At 38.7% G+C, this 26,471-nt stretch overlaps 1 protein-coding gene across 1 annotated transcript in view; it reads left to right on the top strand.

The window, feature by feature from the left end:
- Window positions 1–16,311, top strand: part of SLC30A9 (solute carrier family 30 member 9) — an 88,309-nt gene extending 71,998 nt beyond the window's left edge. The window contains exons 16-18 of the mRNA XM_061420026.1: window positions 2,250–2,379; window positions 5,131–5,244; window positions 13,162–16,311. Of these exons, the coding sequence (XP_061276010.1) occupies window positions 2,250–2,379; window positions 5,131–5,244; window positions 13,162–13,206 (289 nt within the window). The 3' untranslated portion in view covers window positions 13,207–16,311. The remainder of the gene's footprint in view (window positions 1–2,249; window positions 2,380–5,130; window positions 5,245–13,161) is intronic.
- Window positions 16,312–26,471: the final 10,160 nt, after the last annotated feature.

Genomic DNA, 26,471 nt, shown 5'->3' on the forward strand with positions numbered 1-26,471 from the left:
CGGACCTTTGTTGGCAAAGTAATGTCTCTGCTTTTTAATATGCTGTCTAGGTTGGTCATAACTTTCCTTCCAAGGAGTAAGCATCTTTTAATTTCATGGCTGCAGTCACCATCTGTGGTGATTTTGGAGCCCAGAAAAATAAAGTCAGCCACTGTTTGCCCATCTATTTGCCATAAAGTAATGGGGCCAGATGCCATGATCTTAGTTTTCTGAATGTTGAGCTTTAAGCCAACTTTTTCACTCTCCTCTTTCACTTTCAACAAGAAGCTCTTTAGTTCCTCTTCACTTTCTGCCATAAGGGTGGTATCATCTGCATATCTGAAATTATTGATATTTCTCCCGGCAGTCTTGATTCCAGCTTGTGCTTCTTCCAGGCCAGCCTTTCTCATGATGTACTCTGCATATAAGTTAAATAAGCAGGGTGACAATATACAGCCTTGATGTACTTACTCCTTTTCCTATTTGGAACCAGTCTGTTGTTCCATGTCCAGTTCTAACTGTTGCTTCCTGACCTGCATACAGGTTTCTCAAGAGGCAGGTCAGGTGGTCGGTCTGGTATTCCCATCTCTTTCAGAATTTTCCACAGTTTATTGTGATCCACACAGTCAAAGGCTTTGGCATAGTCAATAAAGCAGAAATAGATGTTTTTTGGAACTCTTTTGCTTTTTCCATGATCCAGTGGATGTTGGCAATTGGATCTCTGGCTCCTCTGCCTTTTCTAAATCCAGCTTGAACATCTGGAAGTTCATCATTCACGTATTGCTGAAGCCCGGCTTGGAGAATTTTGAGCATTACTTTACTAGCATGTGAGATGAGTGCAATTGTGTGGTAGTTTGAGCATTCTTTGGCACTGCCTTTCTTTGGGATTGGAATGAAAACGGACCTTTTCCAGTCCTGTGGCCACTGCTGAGTTTTCCAAATTTTCTGACATGTTGAGTGTGGCACTTTCACAGCATCATCTTTCAGAGTTTGAAATAGCTCAACTGGAACTCCATCACCTCCACTAGCTTTGTTCGTAGTGATGCTTTCTAAGGCCCACTTGACTTCACATCCCGGGATGTCTGGCTCTAGGTCAGTGATCACACCATCGTGATTATCTGGGTCATGAAGATCTTTTTTGTACAGTTCTTCTATGTATTCTTGACACCTCTATCTTCTGCTTCTGATAAGTCCCTACAATTTCTGTCCTTTGTTGAGCCCATGTTTGCATGAAATGTTCCCTTGGTATCTCTAATTTTCTTGAAGAGATCTCTAATCTTTCCCATTCTATTGTTTCCCTCTATTTGTTTGCATTGATTGCTGAGGAAGGCTTTCTTATCTCTCCTTTCTATTCTTTGGAACTCTTCATTCAAACAGGTATATCGTTCCTTTCCTCCTTTCCTTTTCGCTTCTCTTCTTTCCACAGCTATTTGTAAGGACTCCTCAGACAGCCATTTTGCTTTTTTGCATTTCTTTTTCTTGGTGATGGTCTTGATCCCTGTCTCCTGTATAACGTCACAAACTATGTATAACATCCATAGTTCATCAGGCACTCTATCTATCAGATCTAGTCCCTTGAATCTATTTCTCACTTCCACTGTATAATCGTAAGGGATTTGATTTACGTCATACCTCAATGGTGTAGTGGTTTTCCCCACTTTCTTCAATTTAAGTGAATTTGGCAATAAGGAGTTCATGATCTGATCCAGAGTCAGCTCCCTGTCTTGCTTTTGCTGACTGTATAGAGCTTCTCCATCTTTGCATGCAAAGAATATAATATATCTGATTTTGGTGATGTCCGTGTGTAGAGTCTTCTCTTGTGTTGTTGTAAGAGGGTGTTTGCTATGACCAGTGCATTTTCTTGGCAAAACTCTATAATCCGTCCTGTTAGGTAGTTATTATTAAGCTCATTCTAATACAGTACTTCTGAGCATTGTGTGAAAAAGGAGCTATTGAAAAAAAGATTATGAGATAAAATGACAGTATTGTAAAAAGCAATTTAGAGTTGATTTTTTAATCTATAAACTATGTAATGAATGTATATTAAAATTACCGTAAAATAGTATTGTTTGCACCTTTGTATGGCATTATACCAAAACAAAAAAACTTAACGAGCAATTTTTTGGAAAATGGTAGGTGGTTAATGGTGAGCACTCTGGAAGCCATCTTAGTCCATTTTCATCACTGGTGGAAAAAAAAGAATTCTAGACTTTTGCCACTAAAAAGTGTGTGTGTGTGTATAAATTTGTATGCATTGTTATTGATTACAGGGCAATTCATGATGTTAAAGCCACAGACCTGGGATTAGGGAAAGTGAGATTTAAGGCAGAAGTAGATTTCGATGGACGAGTTGTTACGAGATCGTATTTGGAAAAACAAGATTTTGACCAAATGCTACAAGTAAGTTTATGTATTTTTAAATTTTTTTTCTAATACAGCCAAGGGTTGAAGAGTTACTTCCTGAGTAAATAAAATAAAAGCTTTTCTTTGTAAGTCTTAAAGTCACTTCAAGTTTCAGCTTCTTAGGGCTCTAAAATTTGACAAAGACCTTTTTACTTAGTGTAAGAGTGTTTCAAAGGAGACAGCAGAAAAGGTAATTTATTATTAAAGTGCTCGTTGGTGCCACACATTTTATATATGTTATTTTATTTACTCTCAACAACCTGTGAGGTGAAGAATTAATATTTTCATTTTTATTTTATTTATTTTTAATAATTCGTATTTATTTAATTTAGGTGTAGTGGGTCTTCATTGCTATGTGGGTTTTCCTCCTGTTGCAGCATCAGGGTCTACTCTAGTTGTGGTGCGTGGGCTTCTGATTGTGGTGGCTTCTCTTACGGAGCACGGACTCTAAGGTGTGTGGTCTTTGGCTGTTGGAGCAAGTGGCTCAGTAATTGCAGCTCCTGGGCTCCAAAGTGAAGTGAAGTCGCTCAGTCATGTCCGACTCTTTGCGACCCTGTGGACTGTAGCCTACCAGGCTCCTCCGTCCATGGGATTCTCCAGGCAAGAATACTGGAGAGGGTTGCCATTTCCTTCTCCAGGTGATCTTCCCAACCCAGGGATTGAACCTGGGTCTCCGCATTGCAGGCAGACGCTTTAACCTCTGAGCCATCAGGGAAGCCCAAAGCACAGGCTTAATAGTTGCGGCCCAAGGGCCTAGTTGTTCCATGTCATGTGGGATCCTCCTGAACCAAGGATCAAACCCATATCTCTTGCTTTGGCAGGCAGATTCTTTACCACTGAGCCACAAAGGAAGCCCCTTAATTTTTATATATAGGCAAATTCAGACACAGAAAGATTAGATAACTTGCCTAAATTTCAGAGCCGTAATATGGAGTCAGATATTCATTTAGATATCTGTATCTCCAGAATCCATGCTTTTTTATTAGGAGTACTTTAAAAGAAAATTTATAGACGATAGTATAATGAATAGAGCAGAGGTTGCTGGTGCTGCTAAGTCGCTTCAGTCGTGTCCGACTCTGTGCGACCCCATAGACGGCAGCCCACCAGGCTCCGCCATCCCTGGGATTCTCCAGGCAAGAACACTGGAGCGGGTTGCCATTTCCTTCTCCAATGCATGAAAGTGAAAAGTGAAAGGAAAGTCGCTCAGTCATGTCATTCTGATAGTGACCCCATGGACTGCAGCCCACCAGGCTCCTCCATCCATGGGATTTTCCAGGCACGAGTACTGGAGTGGGGTGCATTGCCTTCTCTGAGAGCAGAGGTTACCACTTGCCTTTGTCTAATATTAACATTTACAATACTGTATTTGCTTAAGATTGTAAAAAACGAGAAGAAATCATTACAAAAATAGTTATAGTCCTTGTTTCTCCTTCTAGATCTCATTCTCTTTTTTCCATTCCAAGAACTAACAATTATCTTGAATTTAGTACTTGTCATTTCCATTCAGATTTTTATATTTTTCAAGATATTTTTCTTAGCACAAGATAGAATAACATTTTAGATGTTTGAAAATTGTTATAAATGGTATAATATGATTATCTATATAATTTGTTTAGCAGTGTGTTTTATGGTAATATATACCCTATTAATTTACTTTTACTTGCTATATAGTATTTCATTGTATAAATGAACATACTGCAGTTTATTTATCCAGTCCCCATTTGATGGGAAATTATATTGGCCCCAGTGTTAAACTATTGGAAACAACACTACGATGGCATTTTTATACATGTTTCCTTGTTTGCATGTGCAAAACTTTAGGGCACATGTGCAAGAAATTTAGGGCATTATTATATAGCTCGATTTAAAATATGTGAGCAATGGGCTGAACATATCTTCAGCTTCCTTAGATATTGGCAAATTGTTCTCCAAAGTATGTCAGTTTAACTTCCATCATCAATGTAGCAAAGTTTCTATTGCTACATCTTCAGTAGACTGTATTGACAGAGTTTTAAAAATTTTGTCATTATGATAGATATAAAATACTATCCTGTTGATTTAGTTGATATTTCCGTGATAGTAGTAAGGATAATAAGCATAGAAATTTATTGACCATTGGAATTTCCTCTACTTACTTCATTGTTAATTTACTTTCTCTTATTTTGACAGATTTGTAAATGTTTTATTTTTAATACACTGAGTACTAATCGTTCCTCAGTTACGTATATGTGGATAACTTCCTAGTTTGTAACTTATCATTCCACTTTGTTGTTTTACAGAAGATTTAATGCAGTTTTTAATTTTATGTCAAATTTGAAATGCTTTTTATTATCTTGATTGAGAAACCTTTCTGTATCCCATTATCATAAAATATTCTTTTCTTCTAAAAATTTTATGGTTTACTTTTATACCTTTGGTTTTCAGTCCACTTGGAATTATTTATTAGTCTAAGGGATTTAGGCTTTTTTTCCTATTAAAAAATAATTTTCTCAGCACTACTTACTGATTTGTCCATTCATTTCTCACTGATTTTGCAGTATTACCTCTGTGGGTCATTGTATTCAATTTTTCTGAGATTGATTTTTTTTTTTTTAGAAATAGATGGTCCATTGCTTATGGCTTGAAAGTTTTCCATATTTCATAAAACTCAATGGTATTTGTTATAATTTTTAGAAGAAATTATCAATGTATGACTATGATTTTTTTAAAGAATTTATTTTGTTTTTATCCTATCATTTTCTTTTATAGGAAATTCAAGAAGTGAAGACTCCTGAAGAACTAGAGACCTTTATGCTTAAACATGGAGAAAATATTATTGATACTTTAGGAGCTGAAGTAGATAGACTTGAGAAGGAACTGAAAGTAAGATATATTCATAATAATAATATGCTAACAGTGTCACCTATTTTTTGAATATTTATCTATGTCAGGCACTTTGCTAATTGCATTACTTGTGTGCTTTTATCTTCTCAGTAACTTCATAACGTATCAGTAGTTATGGTCAACAAAATGACCAGGTTAGAGAAGTTAGATAATATACTCAAGGAAACAGGGGACTTGGGATTTGAACCTTTATTGTTTAGTTTAAGATTCAGTATTTTTAACCCCTGTTCTATACTGATTGCTTAGTTTCTAAAATAGTCAGAGGTTTGTCTTTAAGAAGTGGTCTCTAATATTTTTAGAGAAAGGTAAAGGGGAAACCTTAGATTCTGTTCAAAAGTTTAAAGAAAGTGACTTTAAGTATATACATTTTTCTTTAATCTGTCTGACATTAATTTATATTTTCTGTTTGTTTCTGTTCAGTTGGATAGCATTACAACCTATCGTTTTTTTAACTAAAATATTACGTAACCAGACTGCCTTTAAAAATACCTCTGTGTTCTGAAATTGTCGTTTGTTGACATTGGAGTTCTAATCGTTTGCAGTGAAGAAAACTTGTAAATGATTGTTAACATCTATAGCTTGTTGAAGGCAGTGAATTTTCTTCAGTTGATGTTGATCAATCTTTAATATTGTTAAAAGTTGATGAGGAATGACAAATTGAAGGGAAACATTTTTATCACTATTTTACTATCTTTTAGAATCTACGTATGTGATCAAAGCCCTTCAAAAAAAGATGATTTTGTTAATGTATTTGTTTTAATTTTGGTGATTTTGTTAATGTTAATATTATAGTTCATGAGCTCTATCAGGCATGATTTTCAGAACTTCTGGATGAGTAATTGTCACATATTTTGATATTAGGATTCTACTGTCTTAAATATTATTGAGGACTTGAGCTTTTTTTGTAGGTTATATTTATTGATACTTAGCAAATTATAAATTACAATTGAGAAATTTAAGAATATTTATTCACTTAAAACGGAAAAGGCAATGGCACCCCACTCCAGTACTCTTGCCTGGAAAATCCCATGGATGGAGGAGCCTGGTAGGCTGCAGTCCATGGGGTTGCGAAGAGTTGGACACGACTGAGCGACTTCCATTTCACTTTTCACTTTCATGCATTGGAGAAGGAAATGGCAACCCACTCCAGTGTTCTTGCCTGGAGAATCCCAGGGACGGGGGAGCCTGGTGGGCTGCCGTCTATGGGGTCGCAGAGTCGGACACAACTGAAGCGACTTAGCAGCAGCAGCATTCACTTAAAAAGCTAAATTGTTATATTCTCTTTTAATATTATATCAAAACCTGGCAATTGGTAACCTCTTAAAGCTTAGTTGTGATGCGAAATATGAAACCATTCAATGAACTTTTCATACAGTGTTTGAAGTTAGAGGGCACAGTCCAGGAGACCATCTTCATTTGTGATACCAGTTGCAAAGTTCAAGGAGTTTCTAAGACTATCCTCAGGTTTGATAATTCACTAGGAGGACTCACAGAACTCACTGAATGGTTTGTTACAGTGAAAGGATACAGATTAAAGCTAGTCAAAGAAAGAGGTGTATAGAGCAGAGTTCTGAACCTGGAGTTTCTCTGTCCTCTCCCCGGGGAGTCATGGACAGTGTTACATTCATGGTAATGATGTGTGACAATTTGCATGGAGTGCTGCCAACCAGAGAAGCTCAGCTGAGCTTTGGTGTCCAGGAGTTTTCTCGGGGCTCTGTAGTTGACTGCTTGAGTAGCCTATCTCTCATCTCCAGCCCCTCTAAGGAAGAGCTGACACCTCTAGTCTCCACCCCTTTCTGGAGATACAGCAGCCACCATGTGGCCAAAGATAAAAACATAATTATCAGGCAGGATTTCCAAGGGCCTGAAGATTATCTCCCAGTAGCCAAGAGCAACTGTCAGACCTCTCTTTGGGTACAATAAGTTCTGTCCTATACATTATTATATTAAAATCTGTTAGCCTGTCTTTGTTCTCTGTCTGATGGGATCTTTTAACCCATGCATAATTCTTTAGCATTATGAATTGGTCATTTGGAAAATACTGGCTCATTGAATTTATGCACATCATTCAAATGTTGATACATTTCTAAATATTGGGAAACTGTCAGACTCATCATGGTGGATATGAGTTTTTCAGCATCCTAATTTTGACCTGAAAGCTTGCATTTTATTATTAGCAACAAAATACTATTAGTTGTTTTTCTTGAAGTAGACTCATTTTGTTTATTTCCCAAGAGGGTGCCTACCAAATAACCAGATTTTAATAACCATGGTTTGTTAGTTATTTTTTCAAGTAAAAATGGTGTTCAGATAAAAAGTATCTGATTGAGCTCATAATTCAAGCAGTCATGGGGGTTCCTTTCCTTGTGACATCAGACTTCTGTGTGGCACTAGAGGGCTTTATACATATTTCCCATTTTATCACAAAACATTTTTTAAAAATTGTATTCACAATTTCAGTTTAATAAATTAGTACTTTTTACTGCTTCATGAAGGACATTTCAGAGTGAAACTGGCTTAAAAAAAACCAATGGAGTGGCAGTAAAGAAGCGAAATGAATGTCAGTATAGTTTGGTGTAAGTTGTCTTGGGTTGTATGAAGGTCCCAGCAGTTTTATCCACCATTGCTTTTATGCCATTGGAGGAAATGACAGCATAATACAAAAGGCAAAAAGCATCTTATGTAATTAGGAAAAGAGTTTGACCTCGGAGTCACCTCTGAAAATATCTCCGTAACCCAGTAATCCTTGGACCAAACTTTGAAAACCATTGTTCTTAATAAAATGTGAGATGATTCTTTTTATGCTGGGTAATTGGTGAATGAATATATGTTACATTTCCATTCTGTCTGCTTTTACGTCCCTGGCAAGGAAAATAATGGATTTTTAAAACTAATTTTTAATTTTGGCTTTACTCTTATTGGAAACAGCACATCACAGTATGGACTGGAGAATACTTAACAAGTTGGCCATTCTTAAGTGTATTTATTTTTATCATAATCATATAAGCTTATTATTTTTAAGTTTATTTTGCTTTAATTGGGACATCCCAGGTGGCTCAGTGGTAAAGAATCCACCTGCCAGTGCAGGAGATGCAGTTTTAATCCCTGTATCAGGAGATCCCCTGGAGTAGGAAATGACAACCTGCTCCAGTATTCTTGCCTGGAAAATTCCATGGACGGAGGACCCTGATGGGCTGTAGTCCATGGGGTCACAAAGAGTTGGATGCAACTGACGGTGCACGTGATTTAATTAGAAGCCATTAAATCATTAATTATAGTCTTTGCAGCCAAAGATGGAGAAGCTCTATACAGTCAGCAGAAACAAGACCGGGAGCTGACTGTGGCTCAGATCATGAACTCCTTATTGCCAAATTCAGACTTAAATTGACGAAAGTAGGGAAAACCACTAGACTATTTGGGTATGACCTAAATAAAATCCCTTACAGTGGAAGTGACAAATAGATTCAAGGGATTAGATCTGATAGATAGAGTGCCTGAAGAACTATGGATGGAGGTTCATGACATTGTACAGGAGGCAGTGATCAAGACCATCACCAAGAAAAAGAAATGGAAGAAGGCAAAATGGTTGTCTGAGAAGGCTTTCCAAATAGCTGAGAAAAGAAGAGAAGCTAAAGGCAAAGCAGAAAAGGAAAGATACACCCATCTGAATGCAGAGTTCCAAAGAATAGCAAGGAGCAATAAGAAAGCCTTCCTCAGTGATCAATGCAAAAAAATAGAGGGAAACAATAGAATGGGAAAGACTAGAGATCTCTTCAAGAAAATTAAGAGATACCAAGGGAACATTTCATGCAAAGATGGGCTCAATAAAGGACAGAAATGGTATGGACCTAACAGAAGCAGAAGATATTAAGAAGAGGTGGCAAGAATACACAGAAGAACTATACAAAAAAGATCTTCACGGCCCAGATAATCACGATGGTGTGATCACTGACCTAGAGCCAGACATCCTGGAATGTGAAGTCAAGTGGGCCTTAGGAAGTATCACTATGAACAAAGCTAGTGGAGGTGATGAATTCCAGTTGAGCTATTTCAAACTGTCAGAGATGATGCTGTGAAAGTGCTGCACTCCATATGTCAGCAAATTTGGAAAACTCAGCAGTGGCCACAGGACTGGAAAAGGTCCGTTTTCATTCCAATCCCAAAGAAAGGCAATGCCAAAGAATGCTCAAAGTACTGCACGATTGCACTCATCTCACATGCCAGCAAAGTAATGCTTAAAATTCTCCAAGCCAATCTTCAACAGTACGTGAATGATGAACTTCCAGATGTTCAAGCTGGATTTAGAAAAGGCAGAGAAACCAGAGATCAAATTGCCAACATCTGTTGGATCATGGAAAAAGCAATAGAGTTCCAGAAAAACATCTACTTTTGCTTTATTGACTACACCAAAGCCTTTGTGTGGATCACAACAAATTGTGGAAAATTCTGAAAGATACGGGAATACCAGACCACCTGACCTGCCTCCTTAGAAATCTGTATGCAGGTCAGGAACCAGCAGTTACAACTGGACATGGAACAACAGACTAATTCCAAATCAGGAAAGGAGTATGTCAAGGCTGTATATTATTACCCTGCTTATTTAACTTATATGCAGAGTACATCATGCAAAATGCAGGACTGGATGAAGCACAAGCTGGTATTAAGATTGCCAGGAGAAATATCTATAACCTCAGGTATGCAGATGCTGCTGCTGCTAAGTCGCTTCAGTCGTGTCCGACTCTGTGCGACCCTGTAGATGGCAGCCCACCAGGCTCCACCGTCCTTGGGATTCTCCAGGCAAGAACATTGGAGTGGGTTGCCATTTCCTTCTCCAATGCATGAAAGTGAAAAGTGAAAGGGAAGTCACTCAGTTGTGTCCGACTCTTCTCGACCCCAGGGACTGCAGTCCACCAGCCTCCTCCGTCCATGGGATTTTCCAGGCAAGAGTACTGGAGTGGGGTGCCATTGCCTTCTCCGATATGCAGATGACACCACCCTTATGGCAGAAAGTGAAGAAGAACTAGAGAGCCTCTTGATGAAAGTGAAAGAGGAGAGTCAAAAAGTTGGCTTGAAACTCAACATCAGAAAACTAAGATCATAGCATCTGGTCCCATCACTTCGTGGCAAATAGATGGGGAAACAGTGATAGACTTTATTTTTTTGGCCTCCAAATCACTGCAGATGGTGACTACAGCCATGAAATTAAAAGACCGTTGTTTCTTGGAGGAAAAACTATGACCAACCTAGATAGCATATTAAAAAGCAGAGACATTACTTTGCTGACAAAGGTCTGTGTAGTCAAAGCTATGGTTTTTTCAGTAGTCATGTATGGATGTGAAAGTTGGACTGTAGAGAAATCTGAGTGCTGAAGAATTGATGCTTTTGAACTGTGGTGTTGGAGAAGACTCTTGAGAGTCCCTTGGACTGCAAGGAGATCAAACCATTCAATCCTGAAGGAAATCAGTCCTGATTATTCTTTGGAAGGACTGATGCTGAAGCTGAAACTCTAATACTTTGGTCACCTGATGCGAAGAACTGACTCATTTGAAAAGACCCTGATGCTGGGAAAGATTGAAGGCAGGAGGAGAGGGGGACAACAGAGGATAAGATGGTTGGATGGCATCACCAGCTTGATGGACATGAGTTTGAGCAAGCTCTGGGAATTGGTGATGAACAAGGAAGCCTGGCATGCTGCGGTCCGTGGGGTCTTAAAGAGTTGGACACTCTGAGCGACTGAACCGAACTGAAATCATTAGTAGACTGAATTATCTCATGTTTTTGAGTTATGTAAGTCTTTCAAACCAAGATGCCACATTTTGCCTACACTTTTAGGTGCAGATATCCCTGACTAATGTGGTTGTGGTGGTTTAGTCCCTTAAATTGTGTCCAACTCTTGCCAACCCATGGACTGCAGCCTCCTAGGCTCCTTTGTGCATGAGATTCTCCAGGCAAGAATACTGGAGTGGGTTGCCATTTCCTTCTCCAGGGGATCTTCCCAACCCAGAAACCAAACCCAGGTCTCCTGCAGTGCAGGCAGATTCTTTACAGACTGAGCTATGAGGGAAGCATAGCTACTAAGGTGGTCATCAGTTCAGTTCAGTCGCTCAGTCGTGTCCGACTGCTTGTGACACCATGGACAGCAACATGCCCGGCCTCCCTGTCCATCATCAACTCTTGGAGTTTACTCAGACTCTTGTCTATTGAGTTGGTGGTGCCATCCAACCATCTCATCCTCTGTTGTCCCCTTCTCCTCCTGTAGGAGGAGAGGAGGAGAAGGTGGTCATAAGGTACAATTAATCTCAAGTCAAAGGAAAAGTTCTTGCGTTACGTATCATATCCATAGTGGGAAAATCCTCCCAAATCTTAACTTGCTCTGTAGTAGCATAACGTTATAATGTCTGCTTACTTAACGTGTGTTTCCTCACTAAAGATAAGTTCTTTCCGGTCAAGTGCTGTTTGTTTCTTGTTCATTGTTGTATACTTCAGTGCTTGCTACAGTCTAGGCCTATAATAATTTTTGTTGTTGAAATTTCTTTAGATTTTTCTACAGTCTGACTTCTGCTTATCTTTCCAGCCTTATCACTAACCCGCCCTTTTGCAGTTTCTGTGCTGATCACACCGTGTTGCCAGTGCAGAGTTCGCAGGCTATCTGACTTTGCTCATGTTTCTTCTGTCTAGACCCTTTTCCTCATCTGTCTGGAAAACTCACTGTATTCAAACCTTGGTTAGATATTATATCCTCAGTGAATTCTTTCTGGATCTCGTGAACGAAAGTAATAGATCTCATGTTATTATAACCAGAATCATTATTTAGTACATAAAAATAGTTAGGAGCTTTGGGGTCTGGAGTCAGGCCTGGAATCTGTCTTGCCTCCATCACTTACTAGCTGTGTGACTTTGGATGGTTAGTTAATTTCTTTAACCTTCTGTTTTCCCATATGTAAAATGGAAATAATTGGTTATTATGGCAGTTTTAAAGTGCATACTATTCCATGAAGCCTCTTACACAGTGTTTGACACAAGAGTAACTGCTCATTAAAGGTTAACTGATTATTATTATTAGTTATAATGCTTTAACTCATAAAGGTTATTCATATACTTGCCTCTGAGTAAACTAAGTCCCTCAGGGTTAGAAGCAGAGTCTTATTTAATAACCATAGCTCTACTTTCTAGAACAGTCTTAGATCAAGACTATATGGACCGTTACTGGAATATGTAAAATAAGTTAATATCAGCTTAATTCTGATTATTATTGTTCTGCAGTGATTTTCACCACAAATGAGTATTTGCACTGCTTTGCAATACTTTGCATGTACTAGATTCTTAATTCATTATTGTGTTAATGAACATATGGACAAAACTCAGGGAGGTTGGACTACTTACTGTTGCTGTTTATAGTGTATAATTGGTCATTATCTATTGATCTTGTGTTTTTCCATATGTAAATATTTCTCTTGATACTATGCTACAGCGAAATAGTTTGATCAAAAGTTTTCATTGGCTTTAGGGAGCAAAAGAAATAAAAAGAGCGACTCTCCTGGCAGTCCAGTGGTTCAGACTCTGAGCTTCCAATGCTGGAGGCACATGGGTATGATCCCTGGTTGGGGAACTAAGATCCCACATGCCATATGGTGCATCTACATAAATAAAGTAAAGTTGATAAAAAGGAACGGGGAGGGATGTGGGAGGGGGTTCAGGATGGGGAACACGTGTACGCCCGTGGCGGATTCATGTTGGTGTGTGGCAGAACTGATACAGTATTGTAAAGTAATTAGCCTCCAATTAAAATAAATAAATTTAAATTTAAAAATAAATAAAATTTTTAAAAAAGGAATAAAGAAAATAGAAGATTGTCTTTTGCTATTAATAACGTAACGGTGATTTTTTTCCTTCCAGAAACGAAATCCTGAAGTTCGACATGTAGATTTAGAGATATTATGAACTTGATGGGATGAATCACGTTGGAGGGAGCCTTGGAACCAAGTTTGCCAAGACTACTTTCCCACCCTGAGGGAGTCAGTGCCATTCAGAAGCCGTTTATTTGAAGATGGAGGAAGTATTTATATGAAAAGGGCAATTCAACAGTCCATAGAACTAAAACAGCTTCTTCTAAGAGACCTATTACAAGTTGAATCAATTTGGAAATCATGTTTTTATGTTTCAATGGAAACGTTTTAGTTACTTAAATTGTTCATAATTTCTTACTTTAGCCTGTCAGTGTGTATTGTACCTGCAATCATGTTTCCTTCCTTCACATGGGTAAAAATAAGCAGCATCCGTAAGATTATGATTTTTTATTTTGTGGCCAGTGAAGATTTCACTCCATCAAAACCTGTCAATCTTGAACATTCTGGCTAAATCTTGTATTCTGGTTTTTGAAACAGTCACTCCATTTTCAAAGTCTGTCTTTCCTTACAGAATGTAGAAATTATTTTGACATAGGTTGTCAAACCTGAGCACTAAGAGGAACACTGTCGTAATAACTTGGTTATCCATAAATGTTCATTCCAATAGGACTCTGTTACTGAATTGAAGGAAGATAACTTCAGTACACTCTTTTAGGTCATGCTAGTTGCCATTTTGTAAAATTTCTTTTCTCTCCTTTGTTTTTTTCCTTATTTAGTTTAATTTTTCTAATGGTAGGAAATATAAAATAACCCTAGATGTTTCCATGGGCCAGTGTGATGACTGGTTTTTAGTTTTGTTTTTTTTAACTGGCTCCAATGCTGCCATGTGTATTTACTAGGAGATAATGCATTTATAAGTATTTTAACATTCTGTAAAGTGGACTAGAAATATTTATAATTTTACAGACACCACAGCATTTTATTTTTAATTTATTTTAAAAGAGGCACTACTTATGTAAATCTGAACTGTGTGATATTTCTTGCTTTAAGAGATAGAGACATAAACCTCTTATACAAAAACTTGTGACCATGACTTTGTTTAATATCATAGTCAATAGTGTAACATGAGTTTCTTGCAGTTACAAATGGGCATTTAGCATAAAGTATGATTATAAATTATGTAAGTAGCTTTCTGATGATCATAAAGTATCAAGGTGAAAAAACATAATTCAGTAATTAAAAACTGAGTGCAAAACTACAGCTGTGTCTCTCCATTCATCAAACCAGTTCACACGCACTTTAAGTTGTTCAGGTACCGGTGAGCGTTGGCCACGCAAGAGGGATAGCTGGTGAATAATCTCTTTGCTGGATAAGGGGGTGTTTAAGGACCTAGGTCAGTGTCTATAAACTTATTTAGATTGAAGTTTACCAATTATAGCAAATTGTAATGCCAGAAACAAAAAATAAACATTTGATTAAAGGGTTTGTAGTGGTAATTTTTTGACCCAGAATTGTCATTTACTGGAAAATTGTGAAAATCTAGTTTTCTGTACATTTTTTACCATTACAATTGTAGCATTTTGCATGCTGTATATTTTAAGAAAAATAACATTCCAATTTTATTTTTTAAAATATTAAACTCTTTTATACATATACCTGTATACACCCACAATTTGTTCTTACAGTTTCAAATTCTTCACCCTTTTTAAGAAACTTTTTTTACCCATTATAATTCACTCTATATTTTCTATGTCTTCCTCCCTCCCCTTTCCCACCTGCCGTTTTGTTATTCCATGTCAATGCCATATGGAAAGGTACCAAATTATATCCAGTTTCCTCCTAGTAAAATTACTCGGAAAAATATCACATAGCTAGACAAGAATATTAACTTATTAAAAAAAATCTCAAGTTGATGTGCAATAGTTATTCCAAGTGGTAGATTTTGTTTAAAGGACTCCCTGAAAGAAGCCAATTCCTGATACTTCTTTGACTTTTCTAATCTGATTTTGATTGAAGTAATACCTAATTGAAGGTTATGTTTCTGTCCTTTCTTCCTGGTCTTGTCCTGCACTGATACTTTAAGTGAAATCTGACATAAAGAAGTACAGCCTGTCTAGGAATTTAATGTATAACAACACTGGTCCTTTTTTTTGTTTTGTTTTGTTTTTTTTCTTTTAAATGAGAGTCAAATTTGAATTTTGAAATCAGGGAATTTGATCCCCTTTCTTTAAAAATAAGATGATATCTAATGTTGGACAGAGAAGAGGTCAGTTAAGGCCACTACTTCTCTTTGTATTAAGCTGAAATCTGGAAAGTAGCAAAGGTGAAATGTACTTGTTAGTAACAGGCCCCAGACTATGGAAGGTGGCATGTCTCTCAGACCACAGCAGAGGATGAGGAGTAGAGATCTGTTTTTAAGTGGACTATGTTAGTGTCCACTTATTATGTTAGTAATATTCAGTTCCAAAGAGGGAGATTCCTGAACATATACTTAGGAAACTGTAAGATAGATTGGAAAACCTTCAAGTTTTTTAAAAAATAAACTGCATACATCCTCCTACACACCAAATAAACCAGAACAACAAAATGGCATTAGATTTGAATTTTGGGTATATGACTTCAGTGTGTTACCTTAATTATCCTGTACTTTGGGTAATGCTTTTTGGTAAAATTATACCATCTAAAGGAAATGGCTTAAGTTTTAAATCTGATAACTTTTTGAGAATGCTGGAAACTACAGAAAATTGCACAGGCATTTGGAATTTATACTATTTTTCTTAGATTGCATTTGTCAAACTTTGGCATTTCTTTTAAATGTGATGACCCCCAATTTGCCAAACTGTCAGAAGTCACTGAAGCAAAGAATTGAAGGTAAAATGTTGATTCAAAGATTGTCCCCCCTAAATCCCTCATCTTTGTCTCTGAAATGGAACTTTGGAAAGCATTTATATAGAAGATTGGTCTGGCAGCCTTTATATTTGCATTTAAGTTTACTAGCATCTCTAGACTTGGTTTTATGGAAAAGAGAAAATTTTTGTTTCTATTACATTGTATTTCATCTGTCTGATCTCTGTGGCAGGTTAGATTTCCCTGGTCCCTCAGGATGCATTCTTCCTTAATAAATGTTGTATGTAAATAAGAATGTTTTACTTCTTAGTTTGGGATTTTTCCCCCCTGATAAATAAATGTTTGTTAAATACTTCTTGTGCTAACCTTAAATATCATACCTTTGTTTCCAAACAATTTATTATTTCTTGAGCATGGTTGTTAATTTGTGGGTGTCCTCAGTTTTACAAAACTAAGATATAAAAACCCTTAATTGTTTTATAATCCATTTTCAGTATAAAGAGAACTATTATTAATATACTGTTAGAATATCATGTACGTGGTAAGGTGAAAATTAAAACATATATTTCTTAGTGACACATACTGTATCACTACATTTTAACAAAATAAGATTATTGGAACATGTTAGTTGGTTTATGTCTTTTGAGATATACCTATATAGTATATTTAGGGGGAAAAAAGTACAAAAATTAAAACAACAAAAGATTGAGCCTAGAGCCAGCCTGCAGTGTGATCCAGGTTGAATTCTGTACTAATCCTGCAGGAAGCCCAACTGTGTTTCCTTTTTCACAAGAAACTGAGCCATATTAGTTATTCAAAGTAATTTGGTATTTTGAGAGGGCATATCTCCCTCCAAATCAAAACATATTGAAAATAAAAGCAATACAGTTTAGAATTTGGAAGCAAAATACAAAGTATGTGTGTGTCTTTAAGAGCTCGTAGAAGTTTTAAAATAGACAAAAGTTAAAAAAAAAAATCTGTTGTATAATACGGCTATCAACAGGATAATTTGAGCTGTTTATGCCAAGTGCCATTTTTTACGTACATGCATCCCTCAGAGAGATTGCAGGTTCTGTCCCAGACCACTGCAATAAAGCAAACACTAAAGCAAGTCATACGCATTTTTTGGCTTCCCGTTGCATATAAAAGTTATGTTGGACTTCCCTGGTGGTTCAGTGGCTGACTCCGTGCTCCCAGTGCAGGGGCCTGGGTTTGATTCCTGTTCAGGGAGCTAGATCCCACATGCCACAGCTTAAGAGTCTGCATGCTGCAACTGAAGTTCCCCAATGCCGCAGCTAAAAAAAAATTAAAAATTAAAAAAAAATTTTTTTTTTAAATTAAGAAAGGATTGCACATGCCCAAAATGAAGACCCAGCACAGCCAAAGAAATGTTTAGAAAGTTCTGTTTACACTGTAGTCTATTTAGTGTGCACTAGAATTATGCCTAACAGCACGATGTAAATACCTTAATTTAAAAGTACTTTATTGCCAAAAAATGCTAACCATCCTCTGGGCCATTTGAGAGGCCTCACGCTGATGGAGAGTCTTGTCTTCATGTTGATGGCTGCTGACTGACCAGGGTAGTGGCAGTTGCTGAAGATTGGGAGTTGCTGTGGCAATTTCTTAAGATAATGGTTTCCTTACATCATTGGACTTGCTTTCTTGAACAGTTTCTATGTCATTTGATAGCATTTTACCCACAGTAGAACTTTGTAGATTCTCCTCCAATTTTCTATACAGTAGAAAATTGAAGTTAATCTTCCCAAACCCTGCCCTGCTTTATCAATTAAATTTATATTATATTTTCAGCACTTTGTTGTCATTTCAATATTCTTCACAGCATCTTCACCAGGAGTCAGTCCACCCCAAGAAACCACTTTCTTTGCTCATTCATAAAAAGCAATTCCTCATCTATTAACAGTTTTATCATGAGATTGAAGTAATTCAGTCACATCTTTAGGCACCACTTCAAATTCCAGTTTCCTTGCTGTTTACACTGCATCTGCAGTTACTCCCTCCACTGAAGTTCTTGAACGCCTCAAAGTTATGAGGGTTGGAAGCAATATCTTCCAACCTGCTGTTAATGTTGATAATTTGTCCTCTTTTTGTGAACCACTTCTGTTCTTAATAACATCTACAATGGTGAATCCTTTCCAGGTTTTCAATCGACTTTACCCAGATCCATCAGAGGAATCACTACAGCTTTATGAAATATATTTCTTAAATAATTAGATTTGAAAGTCTTGGTCCATGGGCTGCAGAATGGATATTGTGTTAGCAAGCATGAAAATAGTAGTTTTGTGGTACATCTCCATCAGAGCTCTGGGGTGATCAGGTACATTGTCAATAATGGAGAAGCTCCATACAGTCAGCAAAAACAAGTCCTGTATCTGACTGTGGCTCAGATCATGAGCTCATTGCAATATTCAGACTGAAATTGAAGAAAGTAGGGAAAACTACTAGGCCATTTAGGTATGACCTAAATCAAATCCCTTAACGATTATACAGTGGACGTTACAAATAGATTTAAGAGATAAGATCTGATAGAGTGCCTGAAGAACTATGGACGGAGGTTCGTAACATTGTACAGGAGGAGGTAACCAAAATCATCCCAAAGAAAAAGAAATGCAAGAAGGCAAAATGGTTGTCTGAGGAGGCCTTACAAATAGCTGAGAGAAGAGAAGTGAAAGGGAAAGGTATGTAGTGTTCCAAAGAGAGAAGAAAGCCTTCTTAAGTGAACAGTGCAAAGAAATAGAGGAAAACAATAGGCAAGACCAGAGGTCTTAAAATTAGAGACACCAAGGAAACACTTCATGTAAAGATGGGCTCGATAAAGGACAGAAACTGTAAGAGCCTAACAAGCAGAAGAAATTAAGATGAGGTGGCAAAAATATACAGAACTGTATAAAAAAGATCTTACTGACCCAGATAACCACAATGGTGTGATCACTTACCAAGATCCAGACATTCTGGAGTGTGAAGTCAGGTGGGCCTCAGGAAGTATTACTTCGAACAAAGCTAATGGAGGTGATGGAATTCAACTGAGCTATTTCAAATCCTAAAAACAATGCTGTTAAAATGCTGTGTTCAACATGCCATCAAATTTGGAAAACTCAGCAGTGGCCATAGGACTGGAAAAAGTCAGTTTTCATTCCATTCGCAAAGAAATGCAATGCCAAAGAATGCTCAAAACTACTGCACAATTGTGCTCATTTCATATGCTAGAAAAGTAATGGTCAAAATCCTTCAAACTAGGCATCAGCAATACATGAACTGAGAACTTTCAGATATAAAAGCTGGATTTAGAAAAGGCGGAAGAACCAGAGATCAAATTGCCAAAATCCATTGGATCATAGAACAAGAGCAATATTTTGAAAGGAAATTTTTTTTTTTTTTGAGCTGTGTGTGACAACAACAGATATGTTGTCTTCTGAAGGCTTTGCTCTTCCACTCATAGAGCACAGGTAGAGTAAATTGAGCCTAACTTTTAAGGGCCCTAGGATTTGGGGAATGGTAAAAGAGCATTGGCTTCAAGTCATCAGCTGCCTTAGCTCCTAACAAAAGAATCAGTTTGCCCCTTTAAGCTTTGAAGCCAGGCATTGACTTCTCTTTAGCTATGAAAGTCCTAGAGGGCATCTTCCAATATAAGGCTTTGTCAACACTGAAAATCTGTTACATAGTGTAGCCACCTTCATTTATTATCTGAGCTAGATCTTCTAGATAACTTGTGGCAGCTTCTGCATTAGCACTTGCAGCTTCTCCATTACACTTGCTAATATAAAGTTCTATATTAGCACTTTTATATTATGGAAATGGCTCCTTATCTTAAACTTCATGAACCAACCTTTGCTAGCTTCAAACTTTTCTTCTGCAGCTGCCTCATCTCTCCCAGCCTTCACAGAGCTGGAGAGAGTTAGGTAGGGCCTTGCATTGGAATAGGCTTAAGGAATGTTGTGGCTTGTTTGTCTTCCAGCCAGACTACTAAACTCTCTCCATATAAGCAATAAGACTTTTGTTTTCTTATCATTCATCTGTTCATTGGAGTAGCACTTAAGATTTCCTTCAAGGACTTTTCCTTTGCATTCACAACCCGGCTAGTCGGTGCAAACTTTTGGCCAGTCTTGCTAAGTTTGACAATGTATGAAATCTTCACAAAATTTCTGGATTTTTATCAAAATGCTCTTATGTCTCCCATCATAGAAAATGAACTAAAACAAACATCAATCACACACATACTCATGAATTCCTAAAAACAAAAAAATCCTTCAACTACTTTCCCAATTTTCTGTTTCCCTTTACAGGAAAAAAGCTCAAAGGAGTCATCTATATTTGCTGCTCTTCTTTTTTCCCATTTTCATTCTTCCTGCTAACCCCTTCCTAAACCTCCATACTACTAAATACGATGGTCAGTCTTAAGTGATCATTTGACTTGACCTACCCAGCAACATGTGATGCTGAATCTTTGACTTTCTGAACCCCACTCTCTTGAGTTCTCCTCCTACCTCAGTGGCCTCTTTTCCAGTCTCTTCTGCAAGTTATTCCTCACTTCCCTTACCTCCAACAATTGGCATGTCCCAGGGTTACATCTCTTCTCCGGCCACACTCATTCACTGGTGACTCAATTCTATGCCTTCAAAAACCACTGTTTATTGAAATCTGAATTTTATATCTTGAACCCTAGGTTCATACACCCACTTGCCAGCTTGACTTTCCACTTGGGTAAATTAGGTGATTGGTCCTGATTATTCACTGCCTTTATGAAAGAACATCACACGTCCCTGTTGAATAATTATCCCATGGCCATAAGACCTACAGTACTTTCCATTAACATCAGGCTTTGTCATGCAACAGGCTTTGGCTAATATATTGTGAGCATGAGTGGTATATGCCATGTCTGAGCAGATTAGTTGATTTAAAGTGTTGTGTTAGTTGAGCAGATGTTTTAAGAGCTATTGCATGATTCTACCATAGCTGTTTTCCCTCTTTCTTGAGAATGGCATGTTCCAGATAGGGGCTGTTTTATTTTAATCTGGCTTCCTGAATAAAAAAGGCACATGGAACAGAAAGACAACCAACCCATAACCATTGCAATGTGAGCATTACTGAGATTTGGGAGATCACTAATATCTCAAATTCAACATATCAAAAAAGAAAACTCCCAGTTTCTTCGTCTCACCTTCAAAACAATTCTCTTGCAGTCTTTTCCTTCTCATTAAGTGACATCTTCATCCTTTCAGTTGCCCTAAACTTTGGCTTTATGCCTGGCTCCTCTTTATTTTTCATACAATGAACATTCAACCCCTTAGCAAGATCTATGGGCTCTAGCTCCAAAATATACTTAGAATCTAGTTCTCAGCATCTCAATTATCTTCATGTCAGCCATCATCATATCTTGCTTGAATTTTCAAAATAGACTCTTCAGTGATTTCCTCCTAATCCTAGCCCTCACATTGCTTCAACACAGCAGCTTGTGCTTTTTTGAAAAGATATTAGATCATGTCACTTCTTGAAGCCCTCCCTGTAGTTTCTCATCTCATACAGACTAACAAAGTCTGTTCGGATGAAGCTTACAAGTCCTCCATGATGAGTTTCTCCACCATCTCTCAGACCTCATTTTCTATTTTCTTCCCCCCGTTCCAGCTAGACTGGCCTCCTTTCTGCTTTTTATACATCCTACGGCTGTACGTATGCTCTCCACCTAGGGCCTTTGTACTGCCTGAAATACTCTTTCCACCACATGCCTGCACAGTATGTTGCTTTGCTTCTTCAGATATCTGTTCAAAGGCCACCTTAACAGGGACTTCCCTGGTGGTCCATTGGCTAAGACTCTGTGCTCCCAATGTAGGGGCCGGGGTTCAATCCCTGGTCAGGGAACTAGATCCCACATGCCACAGCTTCGAGTTTGCCCATGCTGCAGCAAAGATCAAAGATTCCGCAAGTGGCAAGTAAGCCTTGGTGCAGCCAAATAAATATATAAAAAAAGCATAGATTAAAGGTGAGGCCTTTCCTCACCACCCTTTATAAAGTAGCAAACCCTCTCCATTTCTCTCCCCACACCTCTAATTTGTCCTTGTTTTATTTTTGACAATAGCATTTATTACCTGCATACTACAATTTTATTTTGTTTAATGTCTATCTCTACTAACATGTAACATCCATGAGAGCTGGATCTCCAGAAACTAGATTGACACCTAGATTGGCATCGTAGGCATTCAATAAATATATGTTGACAAGTTAATATTTCATGTATGGTGCTATCTCTAGAGGTATAAAAATTAAAAAAAAAATAGACGCACAGTCTAGTTAAATGACCAACGCAGCGCAGCTGCATGGCACTGCAGCAACTGTGAGGAGATCCCTACACCCCAGGGCAGAGAAGCTCCAGCAAGACGATAGGTGCTGGAGCAGTGGCTAGGCGGCACTGGAGCGACTTTGAGGAGATATCCCATGTCCAGGGGCAAAGGAGAAGCTCCACTAAGATAGTAGAAGGGGAAAGATTGTGTTTAGAATCAAACCCCATACCCGCCAGAAATTTTCAGAGGACTCAAATATACCTATGTGCATCAGGACCCAAAGACCCTACAGAGGCTGAGACAGAACTGTGTTTGGTATCTCCTGAGGAGGTACGGGTCATCAGTGGACAGCTGCGGGGGAAGGGGCTGTGGGTGCAGAAGACCTGGGTGTGGCACAAGTCCTCTTGGAGGAGGTCACCATTAACCCCATCACAGAGCCACCAGACCTTACACAGGACTGGGAAATGGACTCTTGGAGGGCACAAACAGAACCTTGTGCACACTAGGACCCAGGAGAAAGCAGCAGTGACCCCGCAAGCCACTGATCCAGACTTGCCTGTGAGTGTCCAGGAGTCTCTGGTGGAGGCATGGGTCAGTGGTGGCTTGCTGCAGGGTTGGGGGCACTGAGTGTAGGGTTGCCTGCATGGGACCTTTTGAAGGAGGTCACCATTATCTTCATTACCTCTACCATAGTTTGGCCTCAGATCAATTAACAGGGAGAGAACACAGCCCCACCCTTCAACAGAAAATTGGATTAAAGAGCATGGCCCCGCCCATCAGAACAAGACCCAGTTTCCCCCTCAGTCAGTCTCTCCCATCAGGAAGCTTCCATAAGCCTCTTATCCTTCTTCATCAGAGAGTGGACAGAATGAAAACCACAATCACACAAAACTAACCAGTCTGATTACATGGGCCACAGCCTTGTCTAACTCAATGAAACTATGAGCCATGCTGTGTAGGGCCACCCAAGACAGACGGGTCATGGTGAAGAGTTCTGACAAAACTGGAGAAGGGAATTGCAAACCACTTCAGTATTCTTGCCTTGAGAACCCCATGAACAGTATGAAAAGGCAAAAAGATAGGACACTGAAAGATGAACTCCCCAGGTCAGTAGATGCCAAATATGCTATTGGAGATCAGTGGAGAACTAACTCCAGAAAGAACGAAGGGATGGAGCCAAAGCAAAAACAACACTCCGACTGGCGATGGAAGTAAAGTCCAATGCTGTAAAGAGCAATATTGCATAGGAACCTGGAAGGTTATGTCCAAGAATCAAGGAAAATTGGAAGTGGCCCAACAGAAGATGGCAGGAGTGAACATTGACAACTTAGGAATCAGTGAATGAAAATGGACTGGAATGGGTGAATTTACCATTATATCTACTACTATGGGCAAGAATCCCTTAGAAAAAAAGCAGTAGCCATCATAGTCAACAAGAGAGTCCAAAATTCAGTACTTGGAAGCAATCTCAAAAATGACAGAATGATCTCTGTTCATTTCCAAGGCAAACCATTCAATATCATGGTAATCCAAGCCTATGCCCCAACCAGTAATGCTGAAGAGTTGAAGTTGAACAGTTCTATAAAGACCTACAAGAACTTCTAGAACTAACACCCCCAAAAGATGTCCTTTTCATTATAGGGGACTGAAAAGTAGGAAATCAAGAAACACCTGGAGTAACAGGCAAATTTGGCCTTGGAGTACAGAATGAAGCAGGGCAAAGACTAAGAGTTTTGCCAAAAGAACACGCTGGTCATAGCAAACACCCTCTTCCAACAACACAAGAAAAGATTCTACACATGGACATCACCAGATGGTCAATATAGAAATCAGATTGATTATATTCTTGCAGCCAAAGATGGAGAAGCTCTATACAGTCAGCAAAAACAAGACTGGTAGCTGACTGTGGCTCAGATGATGAACTCCTTATTACCAAATTCAGATGTAAATTGAAGAAAGTAGGGAAAACCACTAGACATTCAGGTATGACCTAAATCAAATCCCTTACGATTATACAGCAGAAGTGACAAATAGATTAAAGAGATTAGATCTGATAGACAGAGTGCCTGAAGAACTATGGACAGAGGTTCATGACATTGCGCAGAAGACAGGAAACAAGATCATCCCCAAGAAAATGAAATGCAAAAAGGCAAAATGGTTGTCTGAAGAGGTCTTACAAACAGTTATGAAAGAAGAGATGCGAAAAGCTAAGGAGAGAGGAAAGATATACCCATTTGAATGCAGAGTTCCAAAGAACAGCAAGGAGAGATAAGAAAGCCTTCCTCAGCGATCAATGCAAAGAAATAGAGGAAAACAAGAGAATGGGAAAGACTAGAGATCTCTTCAAGAAAATTAGAGATACCAAGGGAACTTTTCATGCAAAGATGGGCTCAATAAAGGACAAAAATGGTATGGATCTACCAGAAGCAGAAGATATTAAGAAGAGGTGGCAAGAATACACAGAAGAACTGTACAAAAAAGATCTTCACGGCCCAGATAATCACGATGGTGTGATCACTGACCTAGAGCCAGACATCCTGGAATGTGAAGTCAAGTGGGCCTTAGAAAGCATCACTACAAACAAAGCTAGTGGAGGTGATGGAATTCCAGTTGAGCTATTTCAAATCCTGAGAGATGACGCTGTGAAAGTGCTGCACTCATTATGCCAGCAAATTTGGAAAACTCAGCAGTGGTCACAGGACTGGAAAAGGTCAGTTTTCATTCCAATCCCAAAGAAAGGCAATTCCAAAGAATACTCAAACTACTGCACAATTGCACTCATCTCACACGCTAGTAAAGTAATGCTCAAAATTCTCCAAGCCAGGCTTCAGCAATACGCGAACCATGAACTTCCAGATGTTCAAGCTGGTTTTAGAAAAGGCAGAGGAACTGGAGATCAAATTGCCAACATCTGCTGGATCATGGAAAAAGCAAGAGAGTTCCAGAAAAACATCTTTCTGCTTTATAGACTATGCCAAAGCCTTTGACTGTGTGGATCACAATAAACTGTGGAAAATTCTGAAAGAGATGGGAATAGCAGACCACCTGACCTGCCTCTTGAGAAACTTGTATGCAGGTCAGGAAACAACAGTTACAACTGGACATGGAACAACAGACTGGTTCCAAATAGGAAAAGGAGTATGTCAAGGCTGTATATTGTCACCCACTGCTTATTTAACTTATATGCATAGTACATCATGAGAAAGGCTGGGCTGGATGAAGCACAAGCTGGAATCAAGATTGCCGGGAGAAATATCAATAACCTCAGATATGCAGATGACACCACCCTTATGGCAGAAAGTGAAGAGGAACTCAAAAGCCTCTTGGTGAAAGTGAAAGTGGAGAGTGAAAAATTTGGCTTAAAGGCTCGACATTCAGAAAACTAAGATCATGGCATCTGGTCCCATCACTTTATGGCAAATAGATGGGGAAAGAGTGGAAACAATGACAGACTTTATTTTTGGGGGCTCCAAAATCACTGCAGATAGTGATCGCAGCCATGAAATTAAAAGACACTTACTCCTTGGAAGGAACGTTATGACCAACCTAGACAGCACCGAAGAATTGATGCTTTTGAACTGTGGTGTTGGAGAAGACTCTTGAGAGTCCCTTGGACAGCAAGGAGATCCAACCAGTCCATCCTAAAGGAGATCAGTTCTGGGTGTTCATTGGAAGGACTGATGTTGAAGCTGAATCTCCAATACTTTGGCCACCTGTTATGAAGAGCTGACTCTTTTAAAAAGACCCTGATTCTGGGAAAGTTTGAGGGTGGGAGGAGAAGGGGACGACAGAGGATGAGCTGGTTGGATGGCATCACCGACTCAATGGACATGAGTTTGGGTAGACCCTGGGAGTTGGTGATGGACAGGGAGGCCTGGTCTGCTGTGGTTCATGGGGTTGCAAGGAGTCAGAGATGACTGAGTGAGTGAACTGAACTGAACTGAACATGAGGTACCCATTTTAAGAGCTTTTTCAGCTTTCTAATTTGCTTCAAATACCAAACGACCGTAAAATGGTTGATGTTGAGTTCTTGGGTAACTTCTCATGTAAGTGGATCAGCTTCAATGATGGCTCTCGATTGGTCGTTGTCAACTTCCAATGGCTGGCCATTGAGCTCCTCATCTTCAAGGTTCTAATCTTGTTTTCAAAACATCTTGAACCACCACTGCACTATACATTCATTAGCGGTTCCTGGGCCAAATGAGTTCTTGATGTTGCA

Source organism: Bos javanicus, chromosome 6, assembly GCF_032452875.1.
Source record: "Bos javanicus breed banteng chromosome 6, ARS-OSU_banteng_1.0, whole genome shotgun sequence".
In the NCBI taxonomy this organism is placed as follows: Eukaryota; Metazoa; Chordata; class Mammalia; order Artiodactyla; family Bovidae; genus Bos; species Bos javanicus.